Raw genomic sequence first — 26,478 nt, 5'->3', positions numbered from 1 at the left:
GCTGGGACAGTGGCTGTGAATGCCAACGTCATCAGGTTGCTGCCGTCTTGCCTCAGAGCTAAGGGACTTCTAATGAATAGTCATCTCAGGCCTGTGAACTACTCCTGYGGGTGTTCTGGGGTACAGTTGGGAAGACTAGCTGCCCCAGTCTGACGGCCTTGAGAAGAGAGGAGTCTGAGACTAAGTTGTCTAGACTTAGCTGAAAGGACCCAAAAGCTCTTTTCTCATCCAGACAATTAAAAAATGTGGCTTGCTTGTACGTAATGTAACTTACTGCTTGATGCCTAGACTTCACACAAGGCTTACATCTCTCCTTATATTCAGACTCTTCTGTCAAGGTCTTAGAGCTAAGGCTGGAGACTCTGGTTTGTTGGCCCAGTGTCAAGGCACTCACTAACACACCAGGGAATGCCTGAACTGAGGTTAATTATGCAACTTATGGAAAGGTTGAGGTGATGGGAAAACACCCACACTCGGCACCAGTCTGTCCCAATTTGGCATTTATGCCTTGTTTTGAGCACTCTGAATTATTTTCTTTGTAGACTAGACAATGGGAGACTCAAAAATATCTCACTCCTCCTTCAAAGGGCAGTTCTGTTTATCCACCTGACTGCAATTCATCCAGGCATCAATTATCACATGCTAAGCACCCACTGATTCCCAAAGACTTTAATTAAAAAGTTCCAAGTGTCTCTGAAACAAGTTTAATATCTAAAGGTTAGTGGTAAATAATTTATGTAAATAAAAATTGAAGAAGGAGAAAGTGTGCGTTTGTAAGGTGAAACCATAGGATACTAGTCTAACTTCTGATTTAGTCTTCTAAATTTCTTTAGAAGAACAGTTATCTGTATCCAGAACAATGTCCAAGATTGTGACAGCAACAATAAAAGTAATATCCTAAAGAAAGTGTACTACTCCTGGAACTATAGGCCAGATTAATATTAACCTGGAGTATTTGATTTTTACACAGCACAAATCASAGATGATCAAATAAACTGGGCTCATTATATAGCTATGCCTTAATGAACAACTGTTTGTATTGCACATTGTTAGCAGCAGTATGAAGACTTAAAGATAAAAGAGAGGGGTTATAGCCTTATCTAATTCTCCAGACTGAAAGTATAGGATGCAACATTCTTAATGATAACATACATAAATGGACAATAAATTCAGGATGGTCTCATCCCCAGTACAGTTTATTTTAATGAGCAAAAGCCCATACAAGGTCAGATAATGGATCTAATGACACACCACTTTAGCAAACTGGATTTGGATTTATCAGTTTGATGTATGAAAAGTGAAGATAAAATCCCAGCAGACAGACAAAAGACAATTGGCCTTGAGCATTTATTTCTTTGAAGGCTGCTTCCTGTTTGAAGCAGTAAAAATGTAATGTGACATCAGCTTCAAAAATGCCAGATAGTGCTCCTGAAGCACTGAAGAGGTGTCAGTCCACTAGTATATTAAGAGAGTATATTTATTTACTGATATCTACTATGGAGATCTACTACTACTTAGTAGTAATTAAATGAAAGAAAATCTCCTACCTTGAATCGATTGTAGTAATGAGGTATTTTAGACTGCTCAGTTTCTTCTGATTCTGCATACTGTGACTTCTGCTCTACCTTCTTGACTTCTTCAGATGGTTCTGGATCAGGTTTTGCCTCAAGGGCAGTCTGCAAAATGGTCTCCAGAATATCAATCTGAACAATCACATTTATCATCGTTAGTATAAAGTTTAGAAATACAATCTGAAAAATGCTGCTAGATGCAGCACATTTAGAAATAGCCTCACGAGTTAATGTGYATTTTGAGATGACTACTCTGTAAGATAAAAGAAAACCAAACTCTAAAAGGAAATAGGCTTATTATTGGAGGAATCAAGTGTTAGGTACTTACTTGGGTCAGACCAATGCCCTCTATCTCCTGTCAACAGTAAAACTCCCTGCCAACTCAGACGCGACTGCTATTTGCAGATGTCAGGCATTAGACAGACAATTCCTCTTGGCCCAATATCTGGCCATAAATACTAAGACTAAATGGTAGTCATGTTGATAACAGCATGATATACAATTACAGATATATCTAAATAAGAGGTCACTATGGAATGTTTAAAAAAATAAAATTTGCAATAGATCATCACAATTACTCTTTGGTGAAAAGAAGCAGGGGAAACCATCTTTTTAGCAGTAACAAAATTCATTTCTGTGATTAGCTTGATAATTTAACAGGAAAAATTCAAATAYAGGCATATATCACTTTGGTATAGGCATATTTTTAACTGCTGACAACCTTTGTCTCTTTATGTTGCTCTCATGTCAAGGTACTAAGAGAGCCACCCTCTATTATCTAATTGCAATTTTATCAAAAGAATGCATTAGTTTCACAAAAAGACTTGGTACCTTATYTCTGTATGTATTATTGATACAGAAGATGGAATTGCTATATGGATGTTGCTGCTTTTTGGGGAATAACATGATCTTTATACCTGAGATWACTGAATGCAGTCTGCCTGCATTTTAAAGATCAGCCTTTACTAATGTGAAGAGCTGTTTATCCTTCTGTGAATCCTAATTCTGCATATTTATCAGCAGGATGAAATAACTGTATAACCCTTGAACTGATGACACTTTCCAGAAGAGAAAGCAATCTTGATTCCTGTGGTTTCATTTTCCCAGCATAAATATGTAATGTTCAAAGAATAAAAACTAGGCTGATTTTAAATAATACATTCTTTATACTGAAATGTAATAGTACCATAAAATATCTTTAAACTATCAATAGTAAAATAGGATGAAATAAGCAACAAAATCATAAATGTATGCTTGGAAATATGCAGGCTCTCATTTGGAGAGTTTCTCAGACACCTGTCCCCCACAGTTGAGCAGGTCTGATCCAAGAAAGTATCACTTGTCTTACTTATTCATAGTTAAAAAAATATAGCAGAATACTAAATCAAAACTGCTATTATGTTGTTACAATAGTAATGGCACAGAGAAGAGAAACACCTTGCCAGTTAAAGATGGAGGAAAGCTTAAAGYCTGAAGAGAAAGCAGGTGACTGACAACGATTGGCCAAATCACTTGAAAATGCCTACACCAAAACAGCACGATCAAGAAAGTTGCTCGGAAAACTTCTTTTAGATAATGGAATTTCTTCAAATCACATTTTGAAAAAAAGAAACAAGTCTGCAAAACAGGATAGYGTATTTTTTTCAAATGACTGCTGTTGTACAGGCATGCATGGTCTCAGTGGTTTATGTGTATCAAAGCCATGACATGGATTTGCAAGAATTGCATAGTGGTCTTTTTAGTCTCGCCCAAGAGAAGCCCAGAATACTACAGGAAAAAGTAGTTTATGACGCATGAGATRATTGTTTCTACCCTATCTGCTACTGACCTCAGTGGCAGCTGATTGACCCCAGCATTGACCTGGTCAGTGCCATTAGTCCTTCACTCTTGGGAATATTGTATTTTAATTGAAAATAATCATTAAAAAATCTGTACAGATTTTTAATAGTAAGATCTTAATGAGCATTTAGGTACAAAAGACCGGATGCTGCAAATCAATACACTGCAATTAGTTTATGCCAGAGAAGGATATGGACCAACATATTTTACTCGTTTTCTTTTTTGCACTGGGAGTCACAAAAATGCTTTGGAATAAAGTCACTTTGTTAATACCTAGCCCTCTAGGCCCAGAGGGCCTGGCGAAGCTTCTAAGACCTGCACTGCTGTTTTAACTCTGCTACCTAAAATCCAGATCAGGCCAAAAATCTTTTAAGGGAAGTTTATGTAGTTTCTAACAGCTATTGCTTTTTGGATTCTGCTATTGGATTTGTATGGTTACACTTGCAGCAACAACCTTATTTCATAATTTCTTGAATGACAGATGAGAAAAAACCCTATAGATTAGCTGCTCACTGAACAAATGAAAAACATGTCTGCAAAGAAAGCATTGCGAGGTTTTACTATAGATCACTATTTCACTACATCAGTACAGACACAAGAGGAAGAAAATAGATTAGACCTGCTGTACCACAGAAAGACATAAACCAGTTTCAGCACTAGRATGTTTGCCTATAATCCAGAATAAACTGAGGGTTTTGTCTAGGGTTTGTTAGCAGAAATAACTCTCAAATGCATTAGGCAGAGTCTTTCAGGCTTGGAGTAAGGAAGAAAACCCCMAAACCACACTGCAAAATAGCTAACTTTGAGATGTCTTCAGGCTTTGTTTTKTGCTAAAGACCTATACAAATAGTTTACAAATAGTGGCTGATAAGCTTTCTGTGGTCCTTGGGATGCTCAGTTGTGCTCCCCAGACTGTTTCATGTTTAAGACAATAGTACTTACTATAAAGAAGGAATGAGCTATGAGCTTTGAGCTATGCCCTGTGCTGGGGGAGGGTCCCAGKTGCTGCCTCCTTCCTTGCCCTCTCCAGGATTGCATAGAACTGCTTCTGAGTAGGGAATGCCAGGAGAACCTGCTGAGCAGTGCCCTGGCCTCTGTGTGTCAGGGGGAGGACATGAGGCTCACCATCATCATCCCTCCAGCAATAAGAAAAGCAAAGACCATAAACCTGGTAGTGATGCTAGCAAAGGAAAGGCTCCCTTTACCAGACAGACCTTCAGGAAAATGTACCAAGAGAAGGACAGCTTCAGTGCCGTTCACATGGGCCAGCCCAYGTGACGGTGGTTTCTTAAGTTACTCTGCCTAAGCTGGCTGCTTCCAGGCACAGCCTGAAGCCTAGAGTACTCCTAAGCATCACGTCCCTTAGTCAGTGTTGTCCTTGGAAACAGCCTAATCCATCCACCCTCCCCATCTGACAGCACCAGAACCCTTCTAGAAAGCACCCTGCACCACGTCTGGATCATCATCACTCAGGACATGACATCACCTCAAGGGCACACAATACATGCAAGTAGCCAGGAAAGACATGGGATGCAATATTTCGCCATTGCTGCTCAAAAGTATGTCTCTAAGGAAGCTCAAAACCTTGAGCGAGCAAGGTGTCTCCCCAACCCCTGATACACTGAGCTCTACTTTCTCTAGCCATTTCCTTGCTGAGACACAGTCAGGTGCCTAGACAAGAACATGCTCTAATAGCTTGTGGCAATAGTGRACATTCACATTCAGGGAACTGCTGACAGACATCACTGCTGCCTTGATGACTGAGGCAGTGGTTCTGTTCTAAATGTTATTTCCTCTCCTACCCTCCTAAGACCTTCTGAAATATTGCTGGGCCTGGAAAGGCCTGGTATTGTATAATTAGCAAGGCAGGGAATCAAAGGATCTCACTGGAGTTTGGCTTGTTGGCTGAAATTCCTTCCATTCAGTGGCTTATCATCCTCATACTTACAGCTTCTTTGCAGATTTTGCTGTCCCCCGACAATGAAGCTACATTCTCCATCACTTGCAAGGCTCTATTCAAGTATCCAGGTGTCCACATCAGTGGCATTAAATTGTATACAGCTCTTAGTCCTTTATTCAACTCCACTTTCCCTGTGATGAAACAATACTCAAACATTAGTATTTCAACAGTTGAGTCTTAAGGAAATCCCTACAGGTTGGCTCTGTTCTTCTTCTTATTATTTTTTTAATTGACTGCAAGTTTCTTGATATCTGAGGTAAAAACAATTTTTCTACAAAGCTACTCTGGCAGGACTGCTATTACCCAAGGAAGTATTAAACAATATTGTTTCCATATGGAGATATGAAGACAGATATGTGTCCAAATGGAAAAYAAGAAATGTTCAGGTTTGCTGGTTGTCTGGCAGTTTTAACAGCAGCTCTGAGCATGATGCCTGAAGATCTCAGTTCTTTAGCCTTCAAGGAGGGGCTGTGCAACATGTGTGCACTATATCTGAGGATCTAAACTCACTTGTACAGCCATTAAGGTCTTCTCACACAGGAATGTCATGGTCAGACTGTGTAAGACTTATAGCAAATACACTGGCTAATTGTACAACTTGGTATTTGTATTTCTAGCTGCAGCCTCCTACGAGGAAATATAGGAGACCTGACAAACTGATATTTTGGTTCTGAATTTAGGACATTCTGTGCACCAAGGTTTCCACTGACTTTTGCAGGACCTGTGATGCACAGCATCATTGACGATGTGGAGAGAGCAACACTAATGAACATGAAACACCTGTTCTACATACAGAAGAAATGTGCATCACATTCCAGTTGCTAAGTACTAATCTATAATGACTGTCACTCTAAGTTCTTGATTTTGTCACTCTGGGTGTAACAAATAACGCTATTTTCGTGTAGTTTAACAGAGTCACATATCGAAGTTCTCAATCTAATTTGTACTCTGCCTGTAATAATAGAAAAAACGTGAAAACACACCTTATTCTTCTTTATACGGAAGAGAACAGTTTAGGGAAAGCAGGGTAGTAACTGTGCAGACAAAACTTACAGACTATGGCTAAATTTAAATAGCTAAGGTGCTAGAGGCCAATCTGTGCCCATAGACATCTTTCACTCTTACAGAGGTCAGTTCCATTAGTGTTGGCAAGACTGTGAAATAGGTGACGTAACAGTAAATAGCTTTTGATCTACTGAATGTCAATGTCATGGAACAAGTACTATTGCTCACASACAACAGTGAAGTGATTTCTGAAATCAGCTACTACTCAACCAATCTATATGACATAAAAAAAACATTYCAAACTGAATGCCAACTGGAGAGCAAAGCTCCTCTATCTGTATCAGTATCTCCACAGGATGACAAACAACAGATGTATGAAAAATTTGCTTTCAATATAGCTTTCATATTTATCCTCCTTTTTGACTGAATATGTGGTTTTGTCTTACAGTCATGATAAGTTAGAATYAGCATCCTTATTCTGCCACTACACATTGTAGTTTGAAGCTACGTTTTAAGAACATGCCCACTTTTTATCATCCTCAGTAACTTCTAGAAAATATAATGCAATAATGAAACAACTGCATAATGATTAATTCTGAATTAATTTCAAGTAATTAAAAATTTGCAGAGAAGAACAAAATCTCTCTGCACTGTACTCCTCTAAAGGTCAGAAAGGTTATCTGAATTCAAGAACTGCCTACCCCTTTTCCCCATTTCTCTCATCTTCAATTCTGGATGTATTCTTATCTAACTGTTCTTTAATACAGCTTATCATTAGCAATCTGGGCTCTATAACAGATGCAGAATAAAGGCACTGCTGTTCACAACAGAAACACTAGCATTGCAGTGAGCAGTAGATGTTCTAAAAATAGTGTTTTTCAAGCTGCAGTCTGTAAACTTTGGGGGTTTTAGGATTATTTTTGGAAGCTCACAAGCTGTAAAAAACAAACAAACAAAACCCTATTGCCCATAACCTTCAAACTGTTTTATAGGAGTCTATATTTTTGTTTTTAGAAAAAATTGTTAGTCTACAAACAAACAAACTCTTTTCTGTGTGAATGTCTTCCTTCTTTTAACCGCCAATCCAAACCTGCAGGGAGTCCTAAACAAGCTTGTGGAACAGTGTGATAAAGGGCACAGCTTTCAAATCAGTACTATCGTTCCAGCCTTACAAAAGAGATGCAGTTTTAACTYTGAAATTGTTCCTTCTACTATTTCTGCCTTGTTTTCCCCTTAGTCTTTGCTATATTAAAATGAAGAAAAGATGCCAATTAATTCAGCCACTCAGGACAACAAAGGGAAAAGATGACTACAAGGGAGGTAAAACTTACCAAGGAATGCATAGCCATATAGCTGGGAGCTAAACCCCACAGTGCTTGTTTGCTTTAGACCAGTTAGCACCAGTGATGCACCAAGATTTCTCTCCTCTTCCCACTGTAAATAATGTAAACCAAGTAAGTTTTGCTTGACAAACATGAATTGGCAGCAATTGAAGACAGCACGCGTGACTTTCATCGCATATTTTAATAATGAAGATTCATTAAACATGTCAACTGTTCAGAGTTACAATACCAGGCTACACTGAGGAACACATAGTCTGAGGAATAGTATACTTACACTGAGGAATCATTCTTTTGGAGAGACAATAAAATGTGAGCAGCTGAGAGTTTGCATGGAAGTCAATCCGTGCGATTCCTCTGGGATAAAGATTTACATTGATTTTACAGTGGTCAAACTCTGCCTCTGCGCTGCAAGTCTTACCAATTGCTTCAGGCTAATTCTATTGAAAACAAAATTACATGGCTTCTGTATGGGAGGAGCCCTTTCTTTTGAGTATGCAGTGATTATACGTATGCTCCACTATTCTTCACTAGAACAGGAAAATGCTGAAAGAAGAATATCTTTCTTTCCCACCTGCTAGGGGCTGCACTATGTCCAAAACCTGCACTGTGAACAGAATATACACAACTCACCAACACCACTTAGCAATGGACTAGTATTAAGAGTACAGCTGTCTTTCCAGCTTGAAAGAAATAGCAGCTGTCCAAGCCAGACTGCTAATAATGGCTGGAGAAGGGGACCCAACGAGTAAGTAGACTAAAAAAATGAGAGTGGTGTGGATTTTATTCCGCTGTGGGATARTATAGTAAATTTTCTAAGGCCACAGAAACACAGGTTTCAAAACACAGGTTTCAAAAATTAAAYGTCTCTTTTCAGCAAATGGAAGAGACTAGACAAATACCATTGCTAAGAAAATAGCAAAAAGAAAGATACAAACAGCAAGAGATTGGAAGAGGTCTGACTGTCTAACACTGGGGCTTTGCTGCAGAGTACTTCAGTGTCTTGGTTATTATGAACACCTGGAACACATATTCATGGTGAACGGAAAAAGCCCTCTGAAAAATTCCCTGAGGTGCATTGACTCTTAAAAAGCACATAGCTTCAAGCTTCTGGATCAACACATTATTCAGAGATGTCTATTCAAGGTGTGGCATTTCTTGTCTCTTGAGTGCTACATGACATTGGCATATCATTGTCCAACACAAAATATCATCACCTGACAGCCAGGCAAGAAAATTACCTGACCCTAAAAAAGGATGCAAGGGTGTAGGACTGTTTCCTGATGAATCACTTACACGAAAATTAAACGCAGCTGGAAAAAAACGGTGCTTTATAGGTCCAGGCCCTTCTTGGAGCCAGCCTATTTGGCTTCATGAGATAGAGGAATTGCAAAGACCTAACCTTCACACCTTTTCAGTGGAAGGTGTAATCACACTGATTCCTTGCAGCAGCCAAGGAGAAAACTTCCTTGAGAGAACCAAAACCAGTCAAGCTTTCTGCTATGCTCACAGCAGTAGAAAAATGGAAGCCTTCTATAACCAGTGCCACGCACAATTTTTTATTTTAACTCCTGTTGAATTCAGGTACGCGAGGACTGACACAGTCCCAAAGTTTAGCTCTACAAGTTAAAATACATGATATCAATCTCCTGGATTGATCAAATCCTATACCACGATCAAGGGCCTGTCTTCAATAGGACACTGACTACTTATCCGGAACATTGGGAAAAGTGAATGGGGGTGGGGTTGTTTTCAGAGGCAGCTGAACAGATCTTCTAACTCTTTCCTTAATCAACCATGAAACATATCAGTACTGAGTGCTATGAGGTATTGAATAGCAATCTGTGTGGGGAATACACACAAAAATATGGCACAGAATGAGGTTAATTCAAAATACATATTAAACAGACCACAACGGTATACATATGCTCATCTTTCAAACCTATCATGTGTCTATGCCATCCTTTCCTTCATACTCAGCTTCACAAAATGATGCACACATTGATGAGCGCTGGTCTTCACAGCGAGGATGCACAAACACAATGGGCAAATGAGGTTTTGCTCCCTCTACTTGCTATATACAAGTGATCATGCATACTAAACCTACGGAAAATGGAGGAGAGAAGAGAGAACAACGGAAACGAATACCTGTTTTCTACAGTGAAACGTAAAATTAAACCCAATTGATTAAAACCTTCCGGCACTTGTTCTATGCATTTTGGAATATGCTTTATGAATCACAAATAGAGACCTCAAGTGTTTTTCTTACAGATGACAACATGCTTTTGAAGGCTTGTGCCAAACTACATCACAAGTACCTGCCTGAAGAGATGGACAGGACAGAACCCTTTGTTGATTCCTAACTGAGCTCCTTCTGTAAAGGTAGGATAACACCATTTCCAAGCATCTGAACTGTCAGGCTGGCCTTAAGCAACAGAGATGTAACAGAAACAATACTCTCAAAACCAAATGAGGTAGTAAAAATCCTACTGAAAATGCTTTACAATGCTGCAGCATCTCCATTACCAAGATCTAATGGTAAGCAATGTTTGCCTTCTCAATACAGTGTCCCATACAATAGGCAACACTGTTCTGCAGGTTTTCCTCACAACATACATATTAACTAATGGAGTCTTGTCTGAATTTTTGTAGTCTCATTTCATAACCTTCCAATGAGCAGACCAGATTTCCTCAAATTCCTGACAGGCTTTTCTTTTCAGAGAAAGGAGCAACTAAAAGGAAAAACAAGTTATTTGCTGACTTTTGTATTTTGTTGTTGCTTGTTCTTTCTTCTACAGTTGTAAAACAGAAAACCCTTTTCTGGGTTTTCTAGGTAAACTTAATGGAAATGTAATCTATCCAACACTGAATGCCCAGCTGACTATACCATGAAGCTTAGAATCAGAGGCTCTCAGTATCATTTTGAGTGTGATCAGCTTACCGTATGCTCAGACTTGGTTGCCAAGTACTGGTATAAGACATAGAGAGAAAGAAGCTGTGTTGAGAATTCATCAAAACTTTCTTGCAACATGATCTCTGTTACTATTGACATAGCATCTACGGAAGAAATAAACACATAATCAGCAAGTGCACACTTACATAGCTCCTTCCTTTCGCACCCACCGATGCTCACCAATGCTTTACTGTTACAGCATGTCTTGAAGTAGTTAGGGAGAAAATTAAAGATTTCTTATGACTTGTAGTAGAGAATTAGTCTTACCCATTCTGGTTAATCTAACACACAGTTGGAAAGGAAGAATGAGTTGAATAACATCAGACTATAGCAAGGGAGCTTTCTAAACTCATCTTAGCTTAACAGTCTGACTTCAGTTGTCTTTTCTTTGGTCAGCCCTTCAGTCATTAATATTTTTTAAAAAATCATCTAAAAATGACTTGTTTTCTGTTTAGATTAGAAACAAGAGAAGACTGGTGACAGGAGAGTACAAGAGAGCAGAAATGTTGTCACACATCACCAACAGGCACTCACTGTATTCAGCAAACAGTATTTTTGAGGAGCTCCACAGGGAGTTCCACTGATGCTGTCAGGAAGGACAGCATGTTAAACGAAAGGCCTTGAGTCCGTCAAAGAAAAGAAATATGGATCGAGTGAGGAGGAATTCACAGACATGGGTGGCCCACAAATTAAAATAAGTATATGCTTTAATTTGCATTTTAGCATAAACATCATGACAAAAGGTACAGACAAGTGATTTTGCTGTTCTGCTTTCCCATTTAGCTGTTTGTTTTGCAAGATGTTTATGCCAAGAAAAGTTCACTGCAAGTCTACAGTACCAGAAAACCTGCAGTGAAGTGAAAACCTTAAATATTTATCAGCAAACATGATCTGATCATTCATYCGGACCCTTAAACAGTCAATAGCGAAAGACAGGCATTTCAACATGGCAATTCAGCGCAGCTGGTTCTCACCAGTGATGAAGTCTACACAAACAGCTTAGTTCAGGTGTGTAGCTATTTGAATGGCTAAATGTAGATGAGATGAAGCCTGCAGTGTACATCTCAATTCTTATAACACTCTAACTCTCCCTAATAACTCCTGAGACGCTGTTACAGGATAGTTTAGAATTGGTATTAAATTAATCACAGTAGAAACTCTGAACTGCAAGTGTTTCAAAATTCTTCATTGGATAAGATTCCAATAGAAAGAAGACAATCATGCAGAAAAGCAGTTGAAGGAAGGAAGGAAAGAAGGAGAAGGTTTGTCTTTAAGGTGATTTCAGAGAAAATAGAACTAAAAGTTTTGAATTCAGTGAAAGGCCCTGCATATTTCAGCGCACAAAACTGATGATGCACAAGTGATATATACCTTCTTACCTTCATATTTCTTCTGCTTTATAAAACAATCCAACAAAATATTGAATGTAAAATTATCTGGGAAAATTCCATATTGAACCTGAAGAGAAGAAGAAAAATATCAGTGTGAAAATCTCCTGTTCAAATCTTCCCAAGCATAAATCAGTATGTATCAAAAGGATSAGAACCGTAGTATTACACACTGGTGCAATGTGGCTGTTAGCCAGCAATTTAAGGAGCTTATAAACACTACTCCCATGGCATGGGCCTTCTACCCTTTCATGTACTGGGTTGGTGTTTTACCTTAGCCTTTGGGAGGGAGACTGCCTTTCCGTTTTTTTATGTCACTTCTGTATCTAGCATGTTTTGGATACTAGCATTGTTTAAAGGCAAAATGCCTCCCAGGGAAGAAGAGGAAATAAAAGCTCTGAAAAGCTTCAGCTGAAGCTCACATCCAACTTTAATTTTGATTTTGACAAAAAAAATCTGAAGTTGAAAACATGGTCTACAAACCTGGCTACAACCAGAATTCCAGGTCAGCTGCACTTGTCTAAAAACGATGGTCAAATATAGTCCTGACTTTTCTCTGAAAAAGCTTACCTTGTTTTTTAAYGTGTACAGGGCTTTGTCTTCTGCATTGTATTTTAAGCACTGTCTGATCCAGCTGTGGATAATCCAATCTCTCAAATACCAGCAATTTGGACTATGCCGAAACCTAAAGGATGACAAATGGTCCAGGTGACAGTATAACTCTTTAGCAGCAGAGATACAAAATCTATAATTAACAGACTGTGGGTTTTAGAACCCAGCAGTGTTCCATGATCTCAAATATAAATGTCTCTACTTCTTAACACGACACTCTGTAGTCAATCATTGTCTGCACTCCAAAGGGATCTAGGTAGCCACTTCAGCAGGAGAAACAAAACTTGGATGCACTTTAGCAGAGTGTGCATGAAGGGAGAATCTGAACTTTTAACAATGTGTTACATTTTAAACCTCTTACTTTCCAGAGAGCTGACCGCTTTTCCCCTAAGATGAGTTCCTGAAAATAATGGCTTGGCACATTTAYGATGAATAACTAAGACTGCTATAAACACTGTAGCAGTTTTAAACTATTTCCTTCTGACTGTGTAACTTTATATTTTTGCTGGTCACTTTAAAGCACAATGTTGCTCCATAACTGACAACATAAGGAAGAATCAGAATAATCAGGATAATACAGCTCAGTTTGTGCCTTCAGAGGTTGTGTAATCTGGTGTCTCCCAGCCTCTGTAACTCATGTCACACTTTGACCACTTAAGAATTCATTGCATTACAGCATAGCCCATCCCTGGTCTGCTGCATGTTTCCTTTGCTTTTAGAAATGCTTCATCAGTGAAGCACACCTCACACACAGGGAAACTCTGCTGGAGATCCTTCCTCTGCCCTCATTCATCAGCTGCTCTAGCGTTGTTTACACTTTGCTATGTATTTAGAGAAGAACTGACTGAAAGCATATGGGTTTTTTTTTGTTGGCAATGATTCAAAAACCAATTAAAGGTCCTGTGGTAGGAGCTGCTGACTTGATTCTGGGCTGAATTTCACACCTAAGTGTCAAGAGATGCATGCAACCTTTCTCAATTCAAATTGCATGCATGAAGAATGGGCTCAGTCCCCAAACAGAAGCGACTGCCACTTCCTGTAGAAAATGCTGATGACTGAGCTGGGCTCATGTGCAGATGCTTGCAGCCTCGAGCCAAGCTGCAGCACCATTTAAAAGCACGGTTGGCTCTTCCATCTGAATGAGCATGCTTTCCAGAACATTTATCAGATTAATGTGGCCACCAACTCTCTTTTTTCCCCCCCAGTGAATTCCTGCATACTATATCCCATGGCTAAGAGCTACGTAGATCACCAAGCCTGGAAAAATATCCCAGTCCTCAGAGTCTTCAGAGTCCTGAAGACTTCAGTACCGAGCGCAGAGCTAAACAATCACACAAAGACTAAATATGCTCTTTCTTAATTAGCACATGAAATCTCTCCACTAAATTAGAATTTAACAGAAAAAAGAAAAGCATGCTTTGAATATTAAATTACAAACATYCATTTTGTTGCTCTAATTGCTTTCCATTTTCTTCCCTCTGGAATTTAAATATTGGGAACAGTAAGAATGAATATTTGCTTTTGTTAAAGTCTGTTTCAATAATGCTTACAGGAAGCATCACTTATAGGCATTTGGGTTTAATCATATTTTGGTGAAACAATTATCTAATTGCTACAGCCTGTTTCGCCAGCAATTTAAGACAGGTCAGAGTGCAACATCAGCACCCACTAATAAAGCTGCACCAGCATCTTTTAAGTTGCCCATTTAATGTTGCTATTTTTTTCAAAAYGCAGACTACATTTTGCCTTATAAAAACATGACACTCAAATACTCTCAGATGCTTAGCCCTCTCCATTGGTACACTTAGTCTTGGGCATCCTTCCTACAACTTTGTTACTCAGAAAGTAAGCAGACCTTAAAAAACCTAAAGGTTTTAATGGCTTTGAATATTCACCTTTAAGCAAAGTTGTATATATTCTCTTGAGTACACCACAGGACGAGAAAGCACTCCTATATCTCCTGCACCTTGGGAATACTACAACCTACTGTAATGGTGAAATGCTTTTAAGTTCAGAAGTTAAATTGCAATTGGTCAGTAAAAGGTCTAATCGGGGATGTGATATGGTCTAGAAACAGGGTAAATGACCTTAAATCTGAACAAGTTTCTGGATCAATATGCACAAAACTCAGACACGTGACAAAGACACTTTAAACAATCTTGCACATGAACTTTGAAGTCCTGGGATGAATTTTTGTGTATGTATAGACAATCACAGTATCTATCAGATATAACATAATTACTGTATGTTACTATTAAGATCCTTACTCTTGGATTAGCTCGCCACCATGCTGGGTGCTATACAAACAAAAAAGCAAAACAGCTTCTCAGCTGAAGATTTTCTAGTTAATTTTACAAAATAAATAAATAAATAATTGTGAAACAGTTGCAAGGGAATGAAGAGAGGGGACCGGTGCCAAAATTACTCTGTCTCTATGTCAACAAGAGTGCAATACATGTGCATGTATACACTCCTCCAGCACTACACACTTCTACTAATCCATGATGTGATAGAAGGAGAACTGGAAGGAAAGGGAAAACAGGCATGCTGCATTCTTTAATCATTTCTGATCTGTATAACGCTGGGATGAGCACTGTCTCTGTTCTACCATTTGAGAACACAAGCCATTAGAGTATCTTTTTTACAGCTAACCTAGACAAACCAATATTTTAGTTTAGTTTAGACAAACTAGATATTTTTATTTGAAATGGAATCAGGGAAGGAGAGACTGCTGGTCATTTTGACAAGCATTAACATCTTCCTCCTTCGCTTTCTCCATGAAACACGTAACAGGATATAATTAAGCAAGGCAATATGTTCAGGGACAGATGAAAAGACAGAAGGAAGCTACAACTACAAAAAGCAGAGGACTGAGAATTAATTAAATAAAGCAAGCCTCTAGCAATTGCTGTGTGTTTAATGGAAAGACCAGGAGGTTATCTTGCAGATGTCTGCTGCTGAAACTCATTTTTTGAGATCTAACAAAAACCTGAGAAACATGAGATTCTTGTAATGCATTCAGAAAAGACAAGCAGAAGCATCCTTAACAGTATTAGGGGAACTGACTGTTGGTACACTTTAATGTTAATGGCTAAGGAATCAATATGGTGATCTTCCTAGTCACTGAACTAAGAACATCCATTCCTACGGGAATCAGGAGAGGAGTATCTTTACGAGAAGGAGTTACTGAAATATCAAGGTTATTGTGAATCTAACAGTACATTGTCCAATGACACTAGAATTCCCCTTATTTTGGAAAACTGTTCAAATGATCCAGTCCAGATAYGAGATTTTCATTAAACCATTGTCTCACAGTTGCAAAATGAGTATAACTGCATCCTGGGAGAGGGCAGAGTGTACTGACTCAGCACAACGCAGTGACAGCACTTTTAGCCAGGCAACCACACATCCTCTCCTGCTCACAAACTGGCCAACATCTCAGGCTACGAATACAGTTCTAGTTTACTAATTCCTCAGAAGGCCCCACTGCTGATTATTTACAGCAGTGCTGAAGTACTCAAGTTTTGTTATAGAAACTGAACAATCGTGAAGTTTATCAGATGCAGAGAAAGCTTAAAGGATGTTATTATCTTATCAAGCATGATTTCTGCTGTTGCTCTCCCACACTGCAGAAAAGCTGGGTTGCTTCTCTTTATTTATTTATATATTTAAATGGCCTTTCAAATTTGTTTGGTGCCATCAAGTGGTGATACAGTCTAGTGCTGCTTTCACATATTTTTTTTTTCCTCAAGGGAAATAATACAGCAACCCTGAGAGCAAACAGATGCATGAAGATGCAGCACTGTCTTTTCCCCAGGTTTGGCGGCACAGGGGCTTCCAYTGTTTTGGGGACAGTGACGAATGAGGAAGACAGTGAAGGAAAGTCCGCTGGGTTACAGAACAGTAGCTGATGCGAAGAAATATGCTACTGGGAACAGCTCTGCTGTATGGAGGGAAAGCCAGCTCAGCAAATCTGTTCTAATTCCTTGCTAAGCTGATCAGAAGCTCTCATTTTGTACTCCACCTTTCTTAGGGGTGGACTGAAGTCCTGGTACTGCAGAGGTTCTCATTGTGCAGTACACTTTATTTTTCTTTTTCCCTGTTTGTGAAATAGGAAAAAAAGTATCCCTCTGCTTTCTCCCTCTCCTGTCTTACCTAATGAGTAAGTATTTTGTTATGATCTACACGTACATGGGACTGCATGATCTCTTATGGATTTTTTTTTCAAGATTTTTTGGGGATTTTTTTTCAAGACCTCCTAAATTTTGTCAGCATTTTGTTTCATTAACTTTGCATTTCCATACATAAAACTTCAACCATAATGCTCTGTTCATACGTCTTAAGAATTCCTGTCTCCTATTTCCAAGGAAATGGAAAAACTGACAACAGAACAGCGCTGAGAACCCCCATTCCTTCATTATTTCTAATATGGAACATTCAGATGCATTATTTTGCTTTCTTCATAAGAATTAAATCTGAAAAGGTTTCATATACTGCTAGGCACTTGTAGGATCTAATCCAGAGAAGAAAGACAACCTACCTAGTGGTAGCCATAGCCACAGTAATACACTTCTTCCACTTACGCTTCAAATCTTACTTCTCTTAGAACTAGGAAGAAATACGTGTCTGAATGCTCATTTGTTTTAATCAGGAAAAAAAACTATCAGATTTCTCATCTACTTCAAATTCCTAAAAGTCTTGAAGGAAAATGTAAAGAGAWTGTAAATGTAAAATGAGTAAACACTAGCCTAAGAAATGCCAGGAAGAAGCAATCTTGATGGAATGATTCCAAAAGCCACTGCACATTCTGCACACAAATCATATAGGGCTGCAAAGCTCCTTGGCAATGCCATGTTTTTTTCTTCCCAGGCACATTTTTTAAGCTACAGTGCATAATGATCAAATAGATTCCAGACAGGCTTAGCTTGGAAACTGGAAGGCTAAGGAAAACATCACCCCAAAGTCTCCCTTTGTTTGTCATTTCAAGCCACAGGCCTTGGGAGAAATCCTCTGCATTTTAAATGGACCCAGAGGCATTGCTCATGTGTCAGCGTCAAAGACAACAGCCCTGAAAAAAAATCTTTGTTGTTTGAAATTTCCTTTTAAGCATGAAAGAAACTTTTATTTTTCCACCTCGTCTTTGCCTACATCTGTGCCCATGCCTTTTTTGTATGCATCCTTTTAAAAATTTCACCTCTAATCATGTCCTATAGGAAATATGCACTAACTGCCTACACTTGAGCAAAAACACTTTCCTTTTGAAATAGAAATAATAAAATAGCATTTGTAGTGTAAGAAATCAATTATCAAAAGCAGCAACAGAACAGGTTTAAAAAATTCAATGAATTAACTATAGTGGAGGATAGTATAATGCTGTGAGGCTGAACTCTTGCACTCTAGCACAAGAAGAGAAGCAGCTTTACATATTTCCTGAAGATATCCCATGTTCGTCCCTTCTTCTGTTTTAATTTTTACTTTCCCGAATTTTGAGTTTAAATTTGCTTAGCTTGCTTAGATTGCTTCAACTTTAAAGTTATTCTYCTAAATGAGGCTCACTCCATCTCCATAGGAACGCATGGTTCTTGCATAGCAACTTCTGCTCAGGAGTTTCACAGAGTTCTAACAGTAATAAATGTGGCCTCAAAATAGACCTAAGCAATCTGATTTTGGATACGGGAAACTACAACACAGAAGCACAGTCAAACATCAAGCCTGAAGAAGAAACTTAAAGAATGCCTTCCTCACCACTTATACCACATTCATTTCTGCCCAGTCCAATGTTACTGTTTTACTTGGGTTWTAGCCCTTACGCTTGGTAGAAGCGACAGGCAGACTTGAGGGAGAAGGTATTTTGGGGAGAAGTACCTACTACGTGGTCATTTAGGAAGAAGGGAGCCACACTGACAGTCTCGGGGTATCACCCTGGTAATCACCCTCTCCTAACAACAGAAGGGACAGAATTTACCGTTTAATAGACTCAAAGTAGCTATTGCATTGCTCAGAACCACCGTGCTGCATAGAAAGCTCAGCTTTACCAAGCTTCTGCCTAATAATGTCTATCTCAGAAGGCAACCAACCTATATGGCTGTTAGGATCCAGTTTATTCTCTACTGACCTTCCTACTTTATTTTACRGTCAGTTATTACAGTTGACTAACAAATGACCGATGAGCTGAATTTCTGATACAACAAGCATTTATGCCTGTTGTTGTCAACCCCCAGCATTATGTCACTTCAAATAATCATTTTTCTTTTGATGGATTTAAGGCACCCTTGTAAGTAAAACACAAAGAACAATCTAATTATGTTAAAAGGGAAAAACACAATCATCAAATAGTTTTAAAACACTAGACATTATATACATTATAAATTTCATAAAAATGTATGAATGGAGAGGCAGTATACAGCAGCTCAAAAGAAATGCTTCACTTCTACATAAATAGAAAAAATACCACAAAAGAAACAGTAATGGTAGCAGATTCTAGAGCCTGCAGCAAAATCTAAAACTGTATTAGGATTCTGGGCTCTGAAAATACCCAAACTATTTATCTGTCCTTCTATTTACTAGCAGTGAACACAACAGAACTGGAGAGGCAGCTCTTCCAGTCTTCTGCCATTAGGTTACAACTGGCAGCCTTGAACCCTTTAGAATCATTTGCAACGGGCAGAGAGGAGTAAATTTTCAGAAAACATTATCAATCTAAGTATCTTACAGGCTTGCCTTGATTTTACTCCAACCTTTACACTAATTATATCATAACCAGAGCGGAAARGAGAAAGCCAGACCCCAGGCTCAAACAACATACTTCTTCCCAGGACTCTCAGTCCCTGGGAAAACTCTTTGAGGCTGTTAAATTCATTTGCTAAAAAAAAATCTTCTAACGGTCACATTGATTCAAAATACTTCAGAACCATGCACTTCCCAACAGGACACCAAAGGAMGTTCACTTCTCAAAAGAATGTTCCCAGCATGAGTCAGGTCTTCAATATCCATTTGGTGAACGTGCTGTGTGTGTCTTTCACAACTCAGTATAACAGGACCTTAGCCACAGGCCTTGTCCAGCTAGAAATTAAAGGCGCTAACATTTAAAATTCTGATATCCACACGGTYCTTGTTTTATGCATAACATTTAAACTAGTCAGGTTAAAGGGAAKGTTGTCAGCTCACTGAAGCCAAAACCGGTCATTTGGGGATCCACAGGGGACTGGGGGAGAAAAGAGGATTCTGACAGTTTAAATATTGCTACTGAGAAAAGGTGGTGGTCCCTGGTTTAGGTTCACATAGAAAATAGAAGCAAGTCATTTTATCAAYATTCATAAGTTTTATTACAACTTCAAACTAAGAAACAACCAACCACCTTTTGGGCATTACCTCTACTTTATGATCAGGACAGAATGATGGGGTAGACAGAAGGGGGGATTTGTTTCACTTCTTGTTGCTTAGAAATACATGTCCAATGAAAGAAATCAAATAATCAGACACTTTAACATAGTGTTCCTGCKTTTCCTGTCCAAAGATGAATAGAATGTCTTGTTACCCACCACCTTCCACCTCTCAGTTCTTTTGGAAAAGATGGGCAAGGAAATCAGATTATCTTCTCACACACATAAAGAACCCATACTACCTTCATCCTGAAACCAAACTGCTTTGAGGAGCATTAGTTAAAAAAAAAAAAAAAAAAAGCCTTAATAATAACAATAACAATAAAAAGCCCAACTTTCTCCAAACTACTTCTTTACTGACTGTAAAGGACATAGTCCAAAGATTTCTCTCTTAAAAATACTTCTGGGCTTTTACAGTTGAAATGACTGGTTCTGAATATAAATGCCATTAATAATCTAGTGACAGAATGGAGAGTATCATAGGCTCAAGAAAACAGAGAATGATGGGGTGAGCTGTTGCTATAGTGACTCTGATACGATAATCTCTAGTGCCTTTCCTCATTCCCATGCAACCATAATAAAACCTAATTTAAAACCAACACTTGCCTTAATTATATCTTTTCCTGGTATCCTGGCATAGAAAAATATATAGAGAGAAACTATGAACTGTTTAACACACTAGTTTTCTTGCTTTGGGAAGGTTTTTGAATCTCAGCAGTTTCAGTGTGTGTCAGACTAAACTTACTGTATTATAGCTTGACAAAAAGTCAGTTCCACTGGAATCTTTACTCATCTCTCTGGAAACTGATGAACATAATGCCTGTAAAATGGCACATGTAAATAAAATACTTTTTTAGTTGTTACCTTTTTACCTGAGCTGTTACTCTAGTCATTAGTTCAAATGATTCTCCACCAACCTGAAAGTTGGTACTCTAGTTATCAACTGGATGAATTTTTCAAAATGAAAAAGAGATGTTTGCGAAAGCTTGTTTGTAATTGTAATTTGTAATTGCTGCAATTGCTTTTGAACTCTCAGAAAGAGAGATCTTCTAAAGACCACCTGTAAAAACAGTACAAAGCAGAAGGCTAGTTCCTGCTAATAGCATATTGCAGGTCAGTTTAAAACATTTTTGGTGCCAAAAAAGTACTTTTATCATGGGCTTTCTTAAACCAGGGATATATGTAAGAGTATGTGATTTTAGGGAATAAATTGTTTCAAAGCTCACTAGGTGTTACTAATTGGTGTTACATTTCTGGAAATAAATAAAACAGTTAAGATGCTTCAGAAAATGTCCACCTCTTGGTCATTAAAAGCTGTGGCATCTTCTTGYGATGATGCCACAGTGAAGTCTGTGTTCCATCAATAATTATCCAAGCTGGACAGAGAAGCAAAACCTCAGGGTTTTCAAGCTGACAAGACTGGTACTCTAAAGAAGTTTTGCAATAGTTTGTYCAGTGACAGAGGGGACTGAGTCAAAGTTAGGATCAACATTCAAGACTTCGTGCCTTCTATTGCTATGCTTAAACCATCATAGCACACCCCTTTCATATTATATTAAAAGGGAACACTTATGGGTTTGCATAAAAATGCCACCCACAAAAGCAATCTCATCAAAAATGACATTTTATTCTAAGAGCAGGAAAAACCCATCCTATTATTAGATACCACTATTACAATATTTGCAAACAGAGACTTTTTAATGGTGTCTAATGTACAGGTTAAATTTAATTGCAGAAAAAATGAACATCATCCTGCCAGCTCCATAATTCACTAAGTTTTCCATTTATTCTACTCAAATTCCTTACGCTTCACAAAGTACCTCCCAGGAACACATCAGACACTAGCTTCAGACTACTATAATGTTACACCTTCTGATGCAACCTTCGACACTTCTCAGTTTGTTTATCATTGAATTTGCACAGACTACCAGTTATGTATAGCTTGAGTATCAAAAGCTGGAATATAGAAGCATCTGAGCCAAACTATTCTGCATACTTGTTCAGTTTCATACCACACGCAATCTAAACAAAAAGAATGTACAGACAAGGGAACRCTGTCAGAATACAATTACTGAACGGATTGTACCAGTCAATTTAAGCTCAGAAGAGCCAAACTTTACATTATGCTGCCAAACACTTGAGAAAATGGCATTTGCACAATTCAAGTTTCACCTTTTCAGAWTCACTGCCATATTTGCACAGTTCAAGTTAACCTGATTTTTACTTACTACCTGCGYTCTCCTCATTCTTCACCACTACTGCCTGATTCCGTCGTGCATTGCTGCCCTCCTGCACTCCATGGGCAAAGGAGCGACAGGCCTATACGATAAGTTGTCAAGGAAAACAAATGAGATTTCCGTATTAAGCACACCTGATACTCACTTCTAGTTTAAGCCACAGCCACTAGCAAAAGACAGCCATTTCCAAAAAGTAAATCTTAGGTGCACAGCCAGGGTCTGATGTTTGAGGCTCCTACTTGGGGAAGGTAAGAGAAAAATATACCTAAAGGAGACCAACAGTTCTCCTCAGATCTGACTATGGTCAAAGCTGCCAGTGGATCCTGAATCCATCTAATGTCTGATGTAATGTGTCAAAKAACCACAGCTTCCTTGCTTTTCCCAATGAATCTTCTTCAAAAGCCTAGTGGGACAGGAATAACTCCTTTTTGTTGCACAAGATGCCAAGTGCACTGAACTTAATTAAGCAAGTTAAAGTTAATCATGATAAAACTGACTCAAGCATTTTGTCAGGGAGTTTGAAATTTGTGGGCTTTCATCAGTCTTGTGATTGTTTTATTTTTTGGTAGTCCTTTTCAGAAAAGCACAGCACTGTCAGATCAGTTATTTAGAGAGAGACACAGGGGTAACTTGTTTCAAGTACTGCATGTACTGTGGGACAAACATGCCCTTGCATAGGCAGGTACAGGCTGCACAGTTAAATGAGGTTGCATGACTCAAAACAGACAAAGGATGTAAAAATGCAAAAGGATTACAGTTCCTTCCCTTTTGGAATAGGAATACAGCCAAAACTGATAGTCACAAATATAACCCACTGCTGSCTTTGCTGCTGAGCATCAGTACACAACGCAAGCCCATGTATGCACTGCCATTGCTCCTTGCTGCACTGGCCTACTCAGCTCTTGCATTCAGGCACTGAACTGACATTTAGGAGCATCCAACTTTCTCAGGCAGTCACAGTATAGGAGGTTTATAAATGTCATGGTATATACTGCATATGAGAACAGAGAAGATGGACAAGGAGGAGGGTGGGGAATATTACAACTATGTGCAATTATTAATCTGATATGTTCCTTTCTTTCTTTCTTTCTTTCTTTTTTTTTAATTCCTCCAAAGAGACATGACTATCATCTTACATGGAAAGAAGCTGCTGCTTTACTATTAAACCTGGATAAGGTAAGCCCTCTGAGAAGGTGTGATCACTGCAAGACAGTATATTCATTGGAAGAGAAAAAGAGGAATCCCTTCTGCAAAGAGAGCTGCTTTCTGCTCCTGCCATGAATGCTACTCTGTCCTGCCCTCATGGTAGTTGCTATGCCTTGTCCACCCCTTCAGTAGAAGCATCAGCAGACAGTTTGKTTTTCCAGAGCTTTGGCACAGGCACTGTAAGGCAGGGTGACTATATCTGTTTTACTCCCAGCAGTCTGCTGCCAGAAGAAGCCATCTGATTTGTTTGTGCCTAGATTTGGCCCTCTTCTGCTCGTTTCTTAATGGAACAAAGCAGAAAGCGGCTGATTAGACTGCAGAAAGCAGCTGTCTTCTCCTTTGTGAAAAGTTAATGAGAACAGCAGTGAAAGAGGAGGAGAGATCAGAACGAAATAAACAACAATTTAAAGAGGATGATCACAAAGTTGACTTTTAGAGATGAAAGCTAGCTTTATATATACACCAATTTTTGGAAAAAAATAGATTACTCATAAAGGTGCAAATCTTTTTTTTGGTTGCAAAGCCAATTACCAAAATCTCAGTGCTTACAGTTTGACAGGTTCTACAGTAAAGGAGAAAAAAAAATCCAAAATCCTTGTTCATTTTTCAGCAAGAGAAACAAGGAATGTGTTTATTGTGTCTACATTTACAGCTGAAAAAACAAGAGCTTCTACCAGCTGCTCTCTTGTATACCCACTTCCAATTTTAACAACAAACCAAAGAAAGCATTCATTGTTGCTTGTTTAAATGCTCCCTGAAGTAGTATCTGGGCCAAATCCTCCCCTGGTCCAACGAGACGATGCATGGTTCCTCCAGCTACCATGGACCTGACTCAGTCAGCTGAGTACCTGCACATATACACAGATCAGTCATTAGAGTATAGCAGGGAGGCAGAGACTATAACTCTGCCTGGCACATTTTAAGGATGYGCACCCCAGTGTCCCACAAGATTAGCCAGGGTGACAAAGATGGAAGCAAATTGCTAAGAACAGAGCAGCAGCAGAGTTATTCCATGTATGACCAACCTCATGTTTAACAGAGCCCCTCAGGCTTTTGAACTGGCATAGCAATGGGGAGACGGTGAAGCAGCTGAGAGGCCTGGGGACATGTAACTTCAGAGAAAGGGGGCATGCCAGGATTTTAGCAGTAAGGTAACAGGTATGATGATGATGAGGCATCATCAGCTGACAGGAGGCGTTTGGCTTTCCGCCTCTCAGGCCCACTCCTCTCTTTCCCCCCAAATGAGAAAAAGATAGGGAAGAAATCATTGTGTTTGTGAACTGAACATTTACCAAGTAAAAGAAAGGGAAAAAGAGGTAACTGGGACTCTGCCAGAAGGGACAGGCATAGGTAGCTAAGCAGAGTGACTGGAGTGCTTGGTACAGAGAAGCAATGAAAGTGCAACTGGCTTTATTCCAGCAGACAGTATAGATATGTTATCTGGAGCATGCAGTTTCAAAAATAGCTCACTATTTAAGCAGCATTAAAANAAAAAAAAAAAAAAAACGGTAGGCAGCCTGAATTAAGGTTTTTAACTTTCCCTACTAGACATCTTACATTCAGAAAATTGCATCTTACTTTCTCATTTGTGGAAAAAGAGAGAGAGAAATAACCTCAGAAACCACCCCAGGAAAATGTTAAGCTATAACCTTTGCTTATCAGTACATTTATTCAATTACAACAAAACATTATTTTGTGAGTCTGTTTGTAACACAAGCTTCTTCTGCCCTTAGGAAGTAGAACACTTTTTCACAGATAGGAAAGCATATGTTCTGTGAAAAATACGGTATACGAGTTAGATAAACATACCTGCCTATTTCCATTTGCTTTTCTTTCACACTTTAGTGTTTTTAGACATTTCTGAATAAGACAAAAGTATTTAGGAAAAATGAATCATGGAAATCAAGCAAAAAAAGGTTAGCTTTTAAATTTCTTTATTACGGCGGCCAAGAAGCAATCTATGGATATAATCAGATTTTTTTTAATATCTTAATCACTGGTGGTTCAAACATTTTCTGTCCAACAAAAGTGCAAGCTTCCAGTTCTGTGAATAACAACAGCTAGATATTTGAAAACTAACATTCTCAATCATATGCCAGGAAGATGCACGCTAAAGCAGGTCTCTCTCCTCCCCATCACAATAATTTTGATTTTGTCACAACCATTTTGTCTACAATAGTGCCTAATAAAACAAAAGAAAACACAGATCTATACTTGCAGCACACTGCCTCTATTTTATCTCCTAGAAAGGTCAGCTTAATGTATATTGTTTCCAAAAGCTTTTCCCTTCTGGAACGTGCCTCACATCTGCCATCTGTTACTACAAACTATGCGGCAACATACATCAAAACCACAGAAATTCTCACAGCGTAATGCAACAGACACTCTGCTGGATCATATTATTAAACCAAATGTCTTCACTGCTATCAACAAAGTAGAGAACCCTCTTCTTGACTCTGGGAAGCCTAGTAAGATAGGTGTGGGCCTTTTTTATTTGCTTGATCAAAGTGTGTTCATCTTACACGCTCCGAGCAACCTGATGTTCTCTATATACAGCAATTATGCATTTAAAATTAAGATTTCATGGATTTTTCCTTACAGATAGCAAAAAGAAGTGAAATTTTAGTTAAAATATGTATGAAATATGTATRTTAGCTTTATATTTCATATGGTGACTGAGGTAACAAAAGAAAAAGCCTCTAGTGCCCTTGGTTTTCTCTCTGCCAATTTACTCTATAAAACCAGCACATGATTTGGCCTCATTTGACAGTACTGACAATCTCTTTAAGGAAAGGTGGAGCAGAATGYAACTTCTCACAGAGATGTTTTGGTTGCAGCCCTGCTAACGTGCACCTGGCAATGGCTGATACTATTTCTACAGYAGGAAACCAAAGGTGTCATGAATAGCTTGAGTAGGTGTTCTTAGCACAAACATTTGTCTTCCAGAGAAATTTTTCTTTGAAGATTGTAAAGATAAAAAAAAAA

At 38.7% G+C, this 26,478-nt stretch overlaps 1 protein-coding gene across 1 annotated transcript in view; it reads right to left on the bottom strand.

Moving 5' to 3' along the window:
- MRPS27 (mitochondrial ribosomal protein S27) overlaps positions 1-26,478 on the bottom strand; it is a gene marked incomplete at its 5' end in the record, with an annotated part of 46,465 nt that overhangs the window by 3,490 nt on the left and 16,497 nt on the right. Inside the window, 6 exons of the mRNA XM_085322052.1 lie at positions 1,548-1,703; positions 5,359-5,501; positions 7,707-7,809; positions 10,657-10,772; positions 12,048-12,126; positions 12,627-12,741. Of these exons, the coding sequence (XP_085178178.1) occupies positions 1,548-1,703; positions 5,359-5,501; positions 7,707-7,809; positions 10,657-10,772; positions 12,048-12,126; positions 12,627-12,741 (712 nt within the window). The remainder of the gene's footprint in view (positions 1-1,547; positions 1,704-5,358; positions 5,502-7,706; positions 7,810-10,656; positions 10,773-12,047; positions 12,127-12,626; positions 12,742-26,478) is intronic.

This window comes from Rhea americana, unplaced genomic scaffold, assembly GCF_003343005.1.
Source record: "Rhea americana isolate MKP2758 unplaced genomic scaffold, rheAme1 scaffold_74, whole genome shotgun sequence".
Classification (NCBI taxonomy): domain Eukaryota; kingdom Metazoa; phylum Chordata; class Aves; order Rheiformes; family Rheidae; genus Rhea; species Rhea americana.
The sequence above is the reverse complement of the archived record's forward strand: the minus strand, read 5'-3'. Positions and strand labels throughout refer to the sequence as shown.